At 43.7% G+C, this 18,517-nt stretch overlaps 1 protein-coding gene across 1 annotated transcript in view; it reads left to right on the top strand.

Annotated features, from left to right (window-relative positions):
* The window catches only part of LARS2 (leucyl-tRNA synthetase 2, mitochondrial), a 121,755-nt gene that overhangs the window by 14,979 nt on the left and 88,259 nt on the right, over positions 1-18,517 (top strand). Inside the window, exons 6-7 of the mRNA XM_078772761.1 lie at positions 2,800-2,889; positions 5,251-5,394. Of these exons, the coding sequence (XP_078628887.1) occupies positions 2,800-2,889; positions 5,251-5,394 (234 nt within the window). The remainder of the gene's footprint in view (positions 1-2,799; positions 2,890-5,250; positions 5,395-18,517) is intronic.

Here is an 18,517-nt window from a genome sequence, read left to right as displayed (position 1 = left end):
TTGTGCTGATGCGCAGTGGACAGGTTGATAAGGTCGATTTCTACTTGCTGTGACTTTGACTTTTGATATTTTGACCCAATTATTAATTGGTCTTCTCCATTTTCTCATAAGGGTTTACTGAAAATATGATGACAAAAGCTCAAATGTTATAATGCCCTGGATGTACACACACACACACACACACACACACACACACACACACACACACACACACACGAATGGCCAAGGGAGCTACCGGGAGGCCTCGAGTGAGTCTATGGAGAGAAATTAAGAGCAAGAAAGGATTTATTGGAAGGAAGAAGTAATTGGACATTTTCCCTCTACCACGTGAAAATTCAGACGATTTCAAAGGCCAAAGTGTTGCACAACCAATAAGCAAAAGTAAAATTGACTCATGCATTAATTGTGAAGGTGGCTTCCTTTCCATGCTTCCTTCCAAAGTGAACATCATATTTACAAGTAAACATATAGAGCTCACAAAGCCACGTACACAGCATCACATATCAAGGCTGCATTTGACTGGCACATCTGTCTCTTAACAGGTTACCGGGGTTAACATGCGTTAATTTGAAATCAAAACGCACTATTGTTGAAGGAATTGTGTAATCAAATATTGATTATGGAAACAAACACATTAATCTACTGTGTGTGTGTGTGTGTGTGTGTGTGTGTGTGTGTGTGTGTGTGTGTGTGTGTGTGTGTGTGTGTGTGTGTGTGTGTGTGTGTGTGTGTGTGTGTGTGTGTGTGTGTGTGTGTGTGTGTGTGTGAGGTTTTTTGTGGTGTTATAGTGGAGCTTTCTGATGTGGGATATGACACACCGAAATGATTGTCATGATCTCTTGAGTTGATTCGGCTAATTAACTACAAAGAATCCAGAAGAATTATGGATGTGTTAAGGTGTATAAGCAGCTTCATAGGTCCCTCCATGGCATGGCATTCTTATTATAAAATTATAACGGCACTCAGTAGAGAGCACAGCTCTTCCAGGCTGAACAGTTTACGTATCGTACCTACTGACAGGATGGATATCCAAAATTTAATTTGCTTGTTCTTGTCACTTAACCAACTCATCCACCTAGTTTTGTCATAAGTCGTCCACAACTTTTTGATACATTGTGCTACATATCGTTTTTGGTCCTATCCCTCAATGGTGAATAATCAAGTTTAAAAAAACCTCTTTGATCCGGATCCGGTTTCGAATCCTCACTAAAATCTAATCAATTCTTCCTTGTCACACAACCAACATGTCCACCACGTTTCATCCGAATCAGTCCACCACTTTTTGAGACATAGTGCTATATATTAAGACCATATTACATACCTTGCAAGTTTTCCTTCCTTGTACTGGTGGCTGCGTACATTCCTCCACAGGCACATGCTCTGACTGATATCGGGGTGCTTGCTGACCATGTGACTTCAATTGAGAACTCCTACGCTGGTTATCATGTTCTCGTTCTCGGAGACTTTAACCACGCTACATTGGAATCAGAGTTACCGAAGTATAAATAGGAAGTGTAGTGTTTGACCAAAGAGAGTAAAACGCTGGATCTGTGCTATAGCACGTTCAGCGATGCTTATCATGCTGTTTCCCGTGCCCCGCTTGGCTCACTTGCTCCTCCCGTTGCTCTCCAGACACTCTCCACCCTTGGAGGCGTTCATAGCTCCGCCCCCTAACCCTCCCTCCCCCTCTCTCCTAAGCCACACCCAGTCCCACTCCCCACTTGGGCGATTACAAGAAGCTTTACACACTCTTGTTTAACTTTAATCCTAGCTATTTCATACAATGCACCACCCTCCGTATGGTGCACATTCAAACAGACAATCCTTAAGCTGACGTGTCCCTGCTTATTACATCGAGATTGGCGAACTCTACTCGTACATGGACCATGCTACTCTATACATTTGTAACTGTACTAAGGTAATCTCTAATCCCCCTCCCCCCTACAAGCGTAACAATATATTTACCTGATAAAACTGAAATTCAATGTCGGTGATTTTATTTGAATTCGCAAATGAAAATAGCATTTTGAAAAAGGTTATACCAGACGATGGACTGGAGAACTTCAGTAAAATCGTTAATATTTTAGACACAGTTCCTTGGACTTGTAATTGTAAATTATATGATTTGAAGAGAAAGGAAATTTTAGGTTTCTTTTGAAGTACAATAATTACGGAAAACAAAATTAGGCAAAAAATATTTATGCATATGATTTTGTCTTAAACTCGATTTTTGGGGTATGTTGAAGATGTCTTATGACATCTCTTTAGAGGTTGTTTGATTATGGTCTTTTTATTTGAGGAAGTTGTTTTTATAACTATTTGAATAAGCAGTTACGAAGGTAATACGGTTTTATCGTCTTGGGGGACATAGGGGTTCAAGAAGTCAAGTGGTCCAGAACTCTCATTTTATATCCAACTATTGTGGTAACATCTTGCTCACCTCTTGAGTGAAGGAAAGGAAGCATTCCGACAATGACGCAAAATAGAATGGCTTGTTCAGTCTCAAAAATAAATGAACAGGACATTTTCAAAAAGTATTGCTCGTTGCCCGATTGCTGCGTTAATGAAGGGGAAATAGAGAACATGTTCGATATAAAATGGGTTCTTCTTGCTTTTGTTAAAGTCTTCAAACCTGAGTGATTTGTACCAATTATTTTGCAGTGCCTTTTATATTTTATATTGTTGTGAACTCATTGGGATTCTCAAATAAAGACTTGTTTCATTTATAATTTCTGTCCTAATTCTTCTGTTCTCTTCCCATTTTGCTCCACTTCATCCTACCTTATCACCCCCTCGAAGGAAATCACCACCTGTCATCCAGATTATTACAAGTGGACACAATATCTTTTTGTGAAGTTATTTGAAGCTGGCTTGGCCTATCAGAAAGAGGTAACAATTTTATAAACCTTTACACAATGTTGCTTTCACTTGTCCAAGGTTTTGTGTTTGCATTTTTTCATTATTTCACAAGAAGAGCAATGATTGTCTGCCTGTGAAGTAGTGATGTGGCCCTGTAGATAAGAGGTGGTTGTGCGGCCCCGTAGACAAAAGGTGGTTGTATGGTCCCATGTTTAACAGGTAGTTGGGTGGCCTCGTGGTTAAAAGGTTCTGCGACAAATCAAAAGCGACAAGTGAAAAGCAACTTGAACCTTTTATGTTTCACAAATATGAATGAGAAACACGTAAAGTGAACAAAGGTATGGCCTGCCCAGCACAGAGTGAACAAAGGGTAGAGCCTGCCCAGGACATATCTTCATGACTGATTTGAAACACACAGGAAAGTGCAGAACTAGTCTCAGGTGACGTTTCCTCCCCTCCACGTGCACTTCTTCTGCCAGAAAGTCTTTCTCTATCCCATGGAAGCTGTAATAGCCTGGACGCTTTTGAATGGCATAAAGTCAGCCACCGGTGTTCTCCGAAGTGTGCACACAAAAGTCAGGTCGTAGCATTGCATCTGCATATCCATAAGTACAAGGTCAACTGGGCGGTGGTGCTCGGCAGAGTTTTACTTGCTCCATACATGCAATATATGTATGAGTGAAACTCCTTCCACATAGTGGGAAATCCTTTTTTTGTAACGACCCATATGGAGGTTTCTGTATTTTCGTCATCAGGAAAGCATGCCGCGATTATAGGGAATTGGGGTGCTATTCTGATATGCTGATTCGTTTAATAATCCATTTCGTCCGAATGGGGTGTAATGCCAATGCATCACGGCCACAATTGTGTGAATTATTCCCATGGTAGTTTTTTTTATGAGGTATTGTTGTAGAAGCTCGCCGGCAACAAAACCCTGCAAGTGCGTTACTCTGATCAGATGTCCGCCAGGCAGGAGAACGTCTGTCTACGTCTGTAAATGCAGAAATAGAGTCCATTATTGGATTTCTCCATTGCCGTGAACTATGAACTTCACGGAAAATACCGAAGTGCCGTCACTACATTACACGAAGTAAAGATGCAATTCTGCTGCACACAAATCCTGTACATATCATTCACAAAATTGTGCTGCACATATCATTCAGACAGAAATGACAAGATTTCCAAAGGTGATACGAAATGGCCAACTGAGCATAGGAAGAAGCTCTCATAGTGGGCATTGTTTGTAATATTATAACGTCTTTAAACATCATCCACAAGCTGTAAGTCTCTGTGGATAATTGTAAAACAACCACCTCAAACATCTTTTCTCCCACCCCCCCCCCCCTTCCCACGCCTCCTCCCCCCAAGCCCTCTCCCCCCACACATCTCCCTGCTCTCAAATGTTATGTTTGTGTGCTTCCCCTTCACTCCCCATCTTGTCTTCCGCTCCCTCTTTTTATATATTTTGTTTGTCTGGTTGATTTGTTTGTGAAATAAATGTTAGCTCTTTCACTAGCCTCAATTCAGTATACAACAACAACAACAAAAAAAAAACACAAACAGGTTGGGTCCACATGGTGCAGGGTTACTTCCAAGAGTGCTAAGATCAAAGAAAGAAACCGGATTGAGCAAGAACGGCTCAAACCCTAAGGATGGCATAGCTCGCATACGCAAGGCCAATATCCATATGGTGTGATGTATGTGGAAGGGGCTTCTCGTCCCAAATCGGCCGACTCGTTCACTGCCATAGTCATTGTCACTCCGACCTTCTTTACTGTCTTGTCTTTAACAATGGACATTGTCGACGCCTTCCTTGACTGATCCTCATTAGCGAAGCTCTTTTCACAAACTAAATAAATTCATTTGTACCACTTGAACCGCTTTTAATTAATTTTTATTTTGCAGGTCAAAGAAGCGCATTAATTTGTCTTTGTGTATGAACAGTCCCTTTTAACATGTTTACATTGCTTCAAAATAATACAAATCGTACCGGTCTAAATGCGAGTTGTACCAGTCTACACAGCAGGCAACCTCACATGAAGGCTAGAGCAAACTGTGACTGCGATTTGTCTTAGCACCTCATTTATAATGGAAAATTGGCTTCCTACTTTATAGGAAGACATGTATGGTTTATCTCTGGTGCAAATTGTATGTATTTTGTTATATGCAAAGGTTATGGGATGGAGTCTTTCAACTTTAGACCTTATCTGGTTAACATTAGTGTATTGGCCTTGTCTTGTTGATAACCTTTTGTCCACGATGGTTATATGATGAGACTGGGGTTAACAGAACCCGTTTTACCATTGCACACTTCCATTTGTATTGGCTTAAAATATGTTATTGTTTCTACTTTGCACCATAACACCTCTCGATAACTTTTACTCTGTTCAGGCAATCGTAAACTGGGACCCCGTGGACAAGACAGTTCTTGCAGATGAACAGGTGGATGAGGCAGGTTGTTCCTGGCGGTCTGGGGCGCATGTTGAACAACACTTCATCAAGCAGTGGTTTCTACGAACCACCAACTATGCCCGTGTATGAGAGGACCAAATTGGCAAATGTTTTATACCACAAACGTCATAATTGTATTTTTACAAATGTATAAACATGACCATTTGTTGAGTATTTGAAGGTGAATTTGGTTATGCATTTTAAGTCTGGCTAAAAAATTAATACATACTCCTGATTATGACTTGTTTATAATGTCCTTACTCAAGAGCAAGTTCTCTTCTTTCTCTTTTTTTGACACAAAGTCAAGGCTCATGGAAAGTCTAGACCAATATAGCAAGAATGGTGGAAAGCAGGAAAACACACCAATGGCAGGGTAGAGAGAAATAGCAGAGCGACACTTGGTTGAACTAGAACGGCACTTGGTAGAGAGCACATACCTCCGCCAGGCTGAACAGTTTATATTTTGTATCCCACTGATAGGTTGGTGCTGGATCCGGAACTGAATCAAAATATAATCGGCTTTCTTGGCACCAAGCTAACTCATCCCCCAAGTTTTGCCATAAGTCGTCCACAACTTTTTAAAATATGATGCTACATATAATTTTTAGCCCCTTTTGTCAACGGTGAAGAACCACTTATAATTTTTAAAAACGATTGTATCCGGATCCGTATTCGGATCTTCACCAAAATCCAATCATTTTGTCCTTGTCACATACCCGACCTCTCCAGCAAATTTCATCTGAATCCGTCCTCAGAGTTTTGAGATATCCTGTTCACAAACAGACAGACAAACAAGAAGGCTTCCGGCGGTAGCCTGACGGGTATGACGAAAATTGAGAGAATCAATAATTGATTGATTCACTGATTAATTGTGTAATTTAAATAGATAAATAATAATCTTAAAATAATTAAGTTATTAATCAATTGGCTAATGGCATACCTGAACCACCACTGTTTCATCTAAATCTGTAACTTAAAAAAAAAGTAAGTAATTTATTGAAAAATTAAATAATTCATCAATTAATTGTTTCATAAATAAATCAAAAATACCCTTTATAGCCAAATCTATTGGTCACTGTCATGTCCAAATATCAGCTTCTGAGCTCAAAAGGTGCCTGAGATATTGCCCAGATGAGAAAGAAAATAAATAATTGGTTGATTAATTACGTAATTAAAGTAAATAAATAATAATCGTAAAAGAATCAATTTCTTAATCAATTGGCTAATGGCATAGCTGAACCACAACTGTTTCATCCGAATTTGTAACTTTTTGAAAATTAAGTAATTAATCGAAAAATCAATAAATCAATAAACCAAAAATAACCTTCACAGCCAAATAACTTGGTCACGGTCATGTCCAAATTTCAGCTTCCTAGCTCAATCGATGTCTGAGATATTGCCCAGACAAACGAGAGAACCTTGACCTTTGACCTATATTGTCAAAAAACATTGACAGCCTCACTTTTATCCCTCAGAATCCTCTGGTAAGATTTGATGAAGATAACTGAAAGCATTCGCGAGTTATCCTGCTCACAGACAAACAAACAGGACAGACCGACATAGCATTGAAAATTTTCGTCATAACAAACGGGAGACAGACAGGGCTGAAAACGTAACCTCCATCCACTTTTGGTGGCGGAGGTAATAATGGACAAGGGGAAGAATGAGAGATTATTGTGTGCAATGGCTGCTGGGTTACATCGTTGGCTGGGGGCACGGCAGTGCCAGTGATGCAGTGCTGGTTAGGGCAGGAATTTGGAATTTGTCCATGGTGCCGGGGAATACTGACCTATTCTTTGCAAACGACACCGTGGAATCTTTAACGTCCACCAACTAATATTGACAGACAGCACGGCCTGTTTAACTTCCATCTGAGGGACGGCACACGCATCATTGATGAATCACCCTGCCTGCGAAACACCGGGATGACAGTTTATACTGTAGGCATATTTGTCATGAAAAAAACATTCGTGTATTTTTTTTGTTAAAAGCAAAAACTCACTTGATTTTGTAAGAAGGTATCATAAGCTTTAAAAAAATTTAGGGTGGCATTTTTTCTGAACATTCTAACGGCCTGAAATCCAAGATGGCCGCCACCGTAGCAAAACGCCCTAAATTTGACGCTAAAATTAACTTAATGTGGTTTAAATATTTTTGTTTTCAGCATGAACTGCTTGGAACTTGTATATAGAGGTGACTATAATAACAATAACTTCCACCTGACTACTAATCTTTTTATTTTGCACAATTTCAGACAGGCTGCCTTTTTTATTTCAACATGGCGGCCGGAAAATTGACGTTCGAATCCAGTCACCGGCAGCAGTTTGTTCGCTTTATAGTGTTAAGGTTCCACTTGTCCATTTTATGGTGTACTAACATATTCTTTTCTTCTTTTGCAGGCTGCAAGTACCCACAGCAACCATCACCCAGGATAACATAGCTTAGAGACCTTAGATTAACCAAAATGGCAGAGTCTTCATCTAACAAGAAGTCAAAAACGGTGGATTTTGAACTATGCTTTATTTGCCAGTTGAGCAGCAAGCAAACAGATTATACAAACTATGTGCTTCGTCCTTCTTTGCCTTCAGTAGAGAAAGTAATTACAACAACTGATGTTCGATGTTCATATGAGGAAACAGAATTCTCTACATTAAAGAATCGCATAAAAGGTTTGTCAGCCCATGAACTGTTACAGAATGGTTTTTCATACCACAAGACATGTTATAAGGGTCTCACACATAAAACATGCATTGAACGAGCCAAGACCCGATATGAGAAAGGACAAGCGACAGGCAGCGTCAGTTATATAAAACAGAAGACAAAAGGCCGACCGAAAAAACCTGATGCTGCATCTACAAGTGCTTCCACATCACAGCGATCTACCAGAAGTCAGGCTTTCGACAAGGAGATGTGTGTCATTTGTCAGGAAGACAAAGTAGACAAATTGCACGACGTCTCAACTGAAAACATGGGAGCTCAGCTCAAAGCCATTGGTCAACAAACAGACAGAAAACTTTTGAAAGTTAGACTGAGCAATGTTGTAGGCTCATCTGATCTTCTTACAGCAATTGCTGAGGACATGAAGTATCACCTTCTGTGCTTAGGCCATGCAAAACGAGACATAGAAAAAGCTAACAGACCTCCAAAACAGCATGTTCATTTTGCACAGTTAGTGTCTGACCTGGAGATGCTCGACATGGTGGAAACTGAAATCAATGACCCATCTAACAGTTCAGCTTTGAATATGAACGACATTGAACAATCATATGTTGGTTTGCTAGAAGCCAATGGGTTCCCTTTACCCGACAATCCGCGATACAAACCATACTTAAAGCAACTGATTTTGGACAACATCGCTGATGTGCACTTCACCAGGCCTCCAGACAAAACCAAACCTGAGCAAGTACTTTCTACAAAATCCAAGGAAACCCTGTTAGCTGGTGCGTTGGCCTCTGATACAAAAGACCTAAGAGAAGATGTGAAAGTCCTTCTGAAAGCATCTAAAATACTGAGAAGAGACATTGCAAGCGCAACCCCGTGGAAATTCGAAGGAACATTTGATAATTATGAACCACCTGCTCTGCTTCAACTCCTCTGCAAGCTTGCTATCCAAGGTTTACATCATGTTAAAACAATCAGCAGGGCCGAATCTATGAACCAAAGTGCATCTGTGCTGGCACAACATTTCGTATGTGCATACAAGTCTGATCGGCAGGTCACCTATGAAACAAAACATGAAGATGTCACTTTCAAACACCGCACTGAGACTCCCCTTACCGTCGGCTTAGCTCTGGATGTGCACAAAAACACCAGGTCCAAGGCCCTTGTGGAGACATTAGGCAAACTAGACCTCACTGTCCCGTACAACAAGGTAATGGAAATAGAGACTGCCGTCGCAAATGCTGTTCTTGAAAGGATAAAATCCATGGAAGGAATTTATCGACCACCTTGGTTGGTTAACGACATGTTTGTTTGGTTTGCACTGGACAACATAGATTTTCTCGAATCCACGCCTTGTGGCATGAACACACTCAATGGCACTGCCACCGCTATATATCAGACTGCATCTGACAAATCCCCAGCAACACCACTTGATATCGATCGGTCATCAAGGTCTCAAACATTAGAGGAGGCTATTCCATGTGAAATACTGTCATGTGACAAACCAATACCAACAAACAAAAAGTGTGTTTGCACACTGAATTCCTGCAAGTCCAGCTCACAGTCAAACAAAGAGAAGGATATGGCATGGATTATTGGCTGTTTGGACTTCAACGAAAGTGAAGTTGAAGTAAAATCAAGCTCTACTTCTCCAGGAACATGGGGCGCCTTCAACTCTCTGTTGTCTCCATCTGGTTCCAAGACAAACATTGCCCTTGTACCACCACTAATACGATTGCCACCAACAGAGTATGACACCCTGTTGACAGGTCTGATGAGAGCACGTGCTATCGCCACTCATGTCATGGGACCAGAATCTATCACAGTCGTGACTCTTGATCTTCAGCTATACGACATGGCCATGAAGTTGTGGATGGAGCGTGAGGACATCAAGAAGCAGTTCTTGTTTCGACCTGGCGAGCTGCACATCGTCTTCTGGGCACTGGCTGCCATGGGTAAATATGTGGAAGGGAGTGGTATTGACCAAGCATGGGTCGAAGCTGGACTTTACTCACCTACAACCGTAAGACAAATACTCTACCGAAAACACATGTATCGAGCACTGGAAGCTCATACAGTTACCTTGCTTGCTTTGTACAGTTTGTACTTCCGAAAGTTCCTGCAACTTCAGCCTGATGAAGAAGCTTTCTTGAAGGAAACATCCACTCTTTTGGGAGAAGCCTATCAGCAAGACATCAATACAGACTCAGGAAGCAGACACAAACTCATTGATGCCGTTAAAAAAACAATCGAAATGTTCGAATCCAGGGACATCTTCCAAAAGATCAAACAATCTGAAGGCACTGCAAACAAGATTCAGCGTTTCATCGGAAAATACATGAAGCAGTTCGAGACCATCCTCCTATTTGTTCGAGCCACCAGACAACGAGACCTATTGCTGCACATGCAGAGTCTGGAATCACTCATGAAGTACTTCTTTGCCCATGATCATTTAAACTATGCACGCCTTCTACCACTGTACATTTATACAATGCAACAAACAGAAAAGCAGCATCCTGAGATCTGGGCAGAGTTCATGAAAGGGAACTTCTGCATCACCAAAGGTGTTCTGGATTCACATCAATAGGCCCAGACCATGGGATTGAACAAGAGAATCGTGAACTGAAGGTTATTGGAGGCATAGTTGGAATCACACAGAATGAAAAGTCACTGGACAAGTACTTTCTTATTGCACCTGAACTCTCAAACTTACAACATGAATTTGAGAAAAAGTACTTCACTGGCAGCAAGGCGAAGAGAACACAGCACCATGAGCTCACAGGGGGAAAGCTCTCCCGAATAACACAAAATGCTGTCAAACTCAGTGCAGTATTTCACGAGCATGGAAACCCATTTGAATCCGCTGATGAGGATGAGATCTACAACCTGCTCACCAAAGCAGTTATGAATGAAACTGCTACCAACGACATCCTTCGGCGTGATGAGATTGGGCAACAGATGTTTGAAGGTTTCGTCACTGAACGCCTAACGGAAGGAAAACTTTCTGTGTGGGACAAAATGACCAAAAAGAAACTGGGTACCTTCAAAAGTGCCAATGCAATGTGTTACATATTTATGTGAATGTATGTGGATTACCATTCAGGTCTTTGCTTATCCGTGTGTAGTATATTAAGGGTTGTTGTGATTGGAGGGTCAGGAGCCCTTCTGAACAAGTGGCCGGAAACGGAAGTGACCGGAAACGGAAGAAAAAAAGACACGAGGAAAAAAGGACGAGTATTCTTCTTCCTCGCCCCGCACCGACGAAAGGTGGGATTGATTGAGCCGTGTGGAAAAGCGGCGTTCCCGAGCCTGTCTGGCGAGAGGAGTTACCGGGACGGATACCTGCCCGGTGGACGGCAAACTGTCGTGTGGCCGTGCACCGACCCAGCGTTTGGCGCCGTGCGCGACACCGTCTAAAAAGACGCGTACGGGTCGCCCGTTGGGGCCTAACACGCCTGGCAAGCGGCGTGGGGCGTTTGGCTTGCTTTCCCGTCCCCGCTTCGCGTGGCCGCGAGGGGCTGTAGCCGGGGTGCCGGGTACGATACCTGCCCGGTGGAAACACGTCCACCCGGGGTTCGTTCAACCGCCCGAGTGCGGCGACGCCGACTATCATCTTGGTCAGGAGGGGCCCAGAGACATTGTGCGGGACCGAGACCAAAAGGGTGTCGTGAGTACTCACCGGGACACTCGTATATAAGATGGCCATCTTAATCATCGGGAATTGATTGTGGGTTGGGAATTGTTGATGGTTGTGTATTGTTGATTGCTCGGGGAAAATCTCCGTGGTTGTATCATTGACCTTGTATGGTATCATTACCATTGAAATATATCCTTGAACATCAGTTGTCTCTTGGGTGAAATTCATATGGATTGCGCGGCGAAAGCGCATAGATAATACAGCTTTCTGGCGAAGTTCCTCTCATTGTCCGGGGGTCACCGAGACCAGGTATTCACCGAGGGGACCACGTAACAGAATTGGGGGCTCGTCCAAATTACGATTTGCGGTTTCGCAATTGGGTCTACGTCCGGGATATAAAATTGTATAAAATAATAAAATAATAATTTTTTATTAATTAAAATTTATTAATTAATTATTAATTGGAATTTTTTTTTGAGAAATTGGGGTAAAGTCTTGGGTGAAGGTTAACAGGTGTTAACGATAGGCACCATGGCGTTTGTGGCACAGAACTTTGGGGTAACCCCGAGTGAGGCACAGTTCCGAGCGTTGCTAAAGTCGGACCTCTTGAAATTGGCCAAACATTTTAACTTGGAGGTCCGAACTAATTTGAGGAAGGCAGAGTTGCAGGCCACGGTGATTGAATCTATGGTGGGATTAGGAACATGGGACGAGTTAGCCTGGCAGTGGCTACCCGAAGAGCCAGAAGACGTTGAGCTCCGGAAGCTGGAGTTGCAATTACGGAGCCAGGAACGGATCAAAGAAGAAGAAAGGAAAGCAGAAAAGGAAAGAGCAGAAGAAGAAAGGAAAGCAGAAAAGGAAAGAGCAGAAGAAGAAAGGAAAGCAGAAGAGAGGAGAGAAGAGAAACAAGCAGAGGAAAGGAGAGTGGAAAGAGAACTCCAGGAAAGGTTAGAAGGGAGAAAAGCGGAGGAGAGGAGAGCTGCAAGGGACCTCGAAGCAGAGGAGAGAAAAGCGGAAAGGGAATTAAAGGAACGTGACATGGAGCTTCAGCAAGAAATCAAATTCAAGGAGCTGGAGTTAATGAGAGAACGGGGAGAGGCACCACCCTTGCTGACGGGGTCGACACCTAACCAGAAAACCTGGGATGTGGGCAGACATGTGAGGCTGGTTCCACCGTTCAGTGAAAAAGAAGTCGCGAAATTTTTTCCACACTTTGAGAAAGTGGCTCGACAATTAAACTGGCCGGAGGAGGCCTGGACCATACTCGTGCAAAGTGTGCTGGTGGGGAAAGCTCAGGAAATTTATTCGGCGCTACCAATGGACCAATGTGCAGATTATGAGGTACTGAAGAAGCACATCCTCAAGGCCTATGAGTTGGTTCCGGAAGCTTACAGGCAAAAATTCAGGAATGCCAGGAAGAGGGAGAGTGAGACCCATGTGGAGTTTGCCAGGGTGAAAGAAAACATGTTTGATCGGTGGTGTGAGTCAAAAGGAGTCGGGAAAGACTTCGAAACATTGCGGGACTTGATCCTGGTGGAGGAATTCCAGCAGTGTGTCCACGAGGACATCAAAGTGTACCTGCAGGAAAAGAAAGTACCAAAGTTGTGGGACGCAGCCACCATGGCAGATGATTATGCCTTAACCCACCGAATAGGGGTCCACGAACCTAACTCCTCGCCTAGATCTCCGCAGGGGAGGTGGGGAACAGCAGGTGCGGAGAACGACCATACATGGCGGCGGCCTCGAGATGATTATGGGGACAACTATGATACCCCACCTGTTCGAAATCAGAGGGATGCGGGCCCAAGACAAACTTATAGTTCGGGGGGCCCGAGGCAGACCACGAGTTTTTCCTCCGGGCCTACTTGCGCGTTTTGCAAGAAACCTGGACACTTGATGTCCAGTTGTTACCGCATGAAAAGCGAAGACCCAGAGCGGAGTCCGACTACTACGACTCCAAACGCAATGGCCATTGTGAGAAATCGCCATCAAAAGGGTTACCAACCATTTATTTCAGAGGGGTTTGTGTCACGGGATGGAGCCTCGACTAACCGGAAACCGGTTAGGATATTGAGGGACACAGGGGCACATCAATCTTTAATGCTTGAAGGCATTTTGCCATGGTCCGAGGAGACGGCAACGGGGGATAGTGTTCGTTTACAGGGGATCGGGGGCGGTGTTAGTGCTCCCCTTCATGTCATCCATTTGGAGTCCGATTTGGTGTCAGGACCGGTCACCGTCGGTTTACAAGCCACGCTTCCTGTAGAGGGTGTATCTGTGGTTATCGGGAATGATTTGGCCGGGGGTCAAGTTTATGGTAACCTGAGGGTTGGTAAAGAGCCCAGCAGGGAAAATAACGCCACACCAGCTCGGGATGGCGACAAAAGTGCCAAGTTATTTGTAGGGGGACTGAACTTCAAAACAGAGGAAGAAGTTCTGACCTCTGTCTTCAACAGATATGGGCCGCTGGTGGAAGTGCGGTTGGTAAGAGACTGGGAAACGCAACAGTCAAGAGGGTTCGGCTTTGTCACGTTTGCCAGCACAAAAGACGCCAGAGAGGCAGAGAAGAATTGGAATGGCAAGGATTTGGAGGGTCGGACCATAACAGTAGGGAAGGCATTTCGTAGGCGTCGAGAGGTCTACAGGAGAGAACAACTGGGCGGTAGTTTTGGTGGTGGCCGCAATCAATATTATTATGTAGGCTCCCGGAGTTACGGCCGCTCCCGAAGGAAGGATTGGCAAAGTAGTGGCCGAGAAGGAGACCGCTATTCATGGGACTACAGGGACAAGTGGTCCCACCCTAATTATTAGGGAAGTTCTGAGAAGTTGAAGCACTGAATGCGGCGGAGCCGCCGAGCCAAGATTCCTACACGGATTAACCGTGAACGCCGTTCCTAAAGGCGTCCATGTAGTGAACTTTCATGCACGGACTAACCATGAACTCCACGTTCCTCAAGGCGCCCATGTAGAGAACTTTCCTGCACGGACTAACCGTGAACTCCACGTTCCTAAAGGCATCCATGTAGTGAATACTCGGCTTGGCCTCCCGGAAAAAGTGCTATCGAGTGGCTTAACTTTGGATCTTTGATCAACCCCTTAACCTTCATTCACAAGAAACTGGCGGTCAAAGTCAGAGGGTCATGAGATGGAGTTTGATTGGGCAGGGACAATGTCGTTGCTGGTGCTTAGTCCAGAGTGAGTAATCTGGAGGGGTTGTGGTGAAATTTTGGTTGCTTTATTTTTAAGTGATAACTGTGCCCGGGGGCAACTGATAATGTGGGGGGGTGGAGTTATCTGGTTTGTTTCTCCAAATTGGCCGGCAAAGAAAGTTTTCGCTGGGTTCAAACTTTCTTTCTTGAAGGGGGGGAGTGTTACATATTTATGTGAATGTATGTGGATTACCATTCAGGTCTTTGCTTATCCGTGTGTAGTATATTAAGGGTTGTTGTGATTGGAGGGTCAGGAGCCCTTCTGAACAAGTGGCCGGAAACGGAAGTGACCGGAAACGGAAGAAAAAAAGACACGAGGAAAAAAGGACGAGTATTCTTCTTCCTCGCCCCGCACCGACGAAAGGTGGGATTGATTGAGCCGTGTGGAAAAGCGGCGTTCCCGAGCCTGTCTGGCGAGAGGAGTTACCGGGACGGATACCTGCCCAGTGGACGGCAAACTGTCGTGTGGCCGTGCACCGACCCAGCGTTTGGCGCCGTGCGCGACACCGTCTCAAAAGACGCGTACGGGTCGCCCGTTGGGGCCTAACACGCCTGGCAAGCGGCGTGGGGCGTTTGGCTTGCTTTCCCGTCCCCGCTTCGCGTGGCCGCGAGGGGCTGTAGCCGGGGTGCCGGGTACGATACCTGCCCGGTGGAAACACGTCCACCCGGGGTTCGTTCAACCGCCCGAGTGCGGCGACGCCGACTATCATCTTGGTCAGGAGGGGCCCAGAGACATTGTGCGGGACCGAGACCAAAAGGGTGTCGTGAGTACTCACCGGGACACTCGTATATAAGATGGCCATCTTAATCATAGGGAATTGATTGTGGGTTGGGAATTGTTGATGGTTGTGTATTGTTGATTGCTCGGGGAAAATCTCCGTGGTTGTATCATTGACCTTGTATGGTATCATTACCATTGAAATATATCCTTGAACATCAGTTGTCTCTTGGGTGAAATTCATATGGATTGCGCGGCGAAAGCGCATAGATAATACAGCTTTCTGGCGAAGTTCCTCTCATTGTCCGGGGGTCACCGAGACCAGGTATTCACCGAGGGGACCACGTAACAAATGGCAGAAATCCGAATGGGAGACAAGGTGGTCAAAATCAAAGAAGAGCGAGGACTGTTGCAACGGTTCATTGTTATTTCAAGAAGTCGACCAGAGCTGAATCTCAAGGAATGCATCGGAACTTATGAGTTTGGTGTGGTGCCTCGATCACTATTTGCTTCAGATGGATCCCTCCTGCTGGCATACGATAAGGCATCAATACTTCATCATCTTGAGAAGCTGGACAGTAACACACAACATGTTCAAGCTGACAGAAATGAGGCAATCCAAGCAATCCAAGTACCCTTGCAGGTGGCAGACACAGCAGTGGAACATACAAATGTTGACCCAACAGATGAATCGTCAGCACACCGAGTGATCATTATTGATGGGATGGCTGTGGTAAATTCAGTTATCAAAACGGAACAAATGAAAACATGCCAAGACTTTGCAGATGCCTTTCTCCAGATAATCGGTAACATGGCAGCACAATATGATGAGGTCAGATTGGTGTTCGACCGGTACATCAAAACATCGCTCAAGGAACAGATGAGGACAAAGAGGACCAAGGGAAAGTCAACATATTACCACGTGAAGGACAACACTTTAATCCAACATATTTCCCTGAAGGACTTCTTATCAGATATCCGCGCCAAAGGACAACTGACCGAGTATTTGGCTGACAAAGTTGTATGTCACAGCAAGAGCTCCAACAACAGACTGAAACAACTTATGGTGACCTCAGGAACACAAACCAAGGGCAATGTTGATATCCCAGACTCGCTCCTCACTCACAGCCAAGAAGAGGCAGACACTTTGCTTGTACTGCATGCTCTAACTGTTCTCAATGAAGCAGAACTTGTTGTCAGTTCCCCAGACACAGACGTCTTTTTGTTGCTTGTCTACATGTATCCAAACTTACCAACGTCTACAACCTTCCTTATGGGAAAGGGCAGGCTGAAGAGGAACATTTCTGTGTGGAGCATATACAACAACTTAGGACCAAAGCGCGCTTCTGCACTGTTAGGTTTTCATGCTCTGACAGGTTCCGATATGTCTGGTAGATTTGCTGGCAGAACCAAAGACTCGTGCTTCAAGGCATTTATGTCTTGTGATGATGAGATCCTGTATGCATTAGCAATGCTCGGGAATGATGACATTGATCTGCCCGCTGATGTATGCTCTCAGTTGGAACGCTTTGTCTGTATTTTGTATCGATCCAAAATCTACACAAAGTGAATGAGCTCCGTTGGTTCCTCTACTCAAATCGTGCAGCCGAAGGAGAAAACCTACCACCAACTTCTGGTTCACTGGACTTACACATTCGTCGGGCACATTACATATCCATGATTTGGAGAAAAGCTTGTGAAACTCACCAGTGCCTCCCAACACCAGCTGCATTTGGTTGGACATTTGATGCAGTTTCAAGTCACTTCTCTCCAGTTCGCTGTTTGAATCCACCAGCTCCTGAAGCAGTATTGCACCTCATAAAGTGCGGGTGCAAACGTGGATGCGAAGGAAGGTGCAGCTGTCGCAAGAACAATATCCCATGTACGGAAGTTTGTGGATGCTGGGTTTTCAGCTGCAACAACAAAACTGTCCAACCAGGGATAAATGAAGACTGTGAAGATTGAGGTGTTACTTTCTATGACATTCACAAAATTATAATTCACTTGATATCCATTGTTAAAAATACTAAATGAAAGCCAGGCATTTAATCAGTATGACTTTTTGCATCTTCCTGTTTAAACGATTTAAGAGATTGAACAGTAATTCAAGTATTTCATTTTATTTAGATCTGTTTGTTGGCTTGTTAATTATGTATTCTTTGTGAAAAATACATGTCTTTAAATAGATACTTTGTTTGTAATTACATGCGAAGGGAGAAGGTATAGTTTACATTGCGGGTGCGCGGTGGCCATTTTGGAATTTGGCATGTAGATCATACATATAACATAAATTTGATGATTCCATTCGATTCCTGGTCTCAGAAAACATATATTTAGACACTTTATTTGTAATTGTATCACATGTACTCGCGAAGATATCGCATTATTAGTGTTCGGTGGCCATTTTGGACGCCATCTTGGATTTCATAGTCTTAGAATGTTCAGAAAAAATGCCACCCTAATTTTTTTTAAAGCTTATGATACCTTCTTACAAAATCAATTGAGTTTTTGCTTTTAACAAAAAAAATACACGAAATTCCAAATATGCCTATACTATTATAGTTGGGATGAGATTTGAACGCAGGTTAGACAGCTTCGAGGAGAGCGTGCCATGAGAGAGTAAGGTGTAAGGAGGAGGAGAAGGAAGGATGATGCAGGGGTTGAACAAGCTGAATAAAAGCTCAAACACAACAAGTAAGGGCTGAACGAAGAAGAAAAGAAAAGAAGAGATAAAAAGCAATGGAACAAATAAATGGGAAGATTAGTTGAGTTTGAACAACCATATTGAAGACCTAGAAGTAACATTAATATTGAGCAGAGTGCGGAACTCGCGAAGAGGAACAAATGAGTGGAGGTATGCAGGTGAGCCTGTATTTTGTGAGTTTTATTTAAAGTAGGAACTTGCAAAATGTGTGCACCCTGGAGAAATCTAAGATCGTAGAGCAGACCGACATTATTTGAAAAAGGCAGTTGTTTTGAAAA

This window comes from Myxine glutinosa, chromosome 2 (assembly GCF_964187855.1).
Source record: "Myxine glutinosa chromosome 2, kmMyxGlut1.1, whole genome shotgun sequence".
In the NCBI taxonomy this organism is placed as follows: domain Eukaryota; kingdom Metazoa; phylum Chordata; class Myxini; order Myxiniformes; family Myxinidae; genus Myxine; species Myxine glutinosa.
Note: the sequence above shows the minus strand (reverse complement) of the source record. Positions and strands in the feature narration are given on the sequence as shown.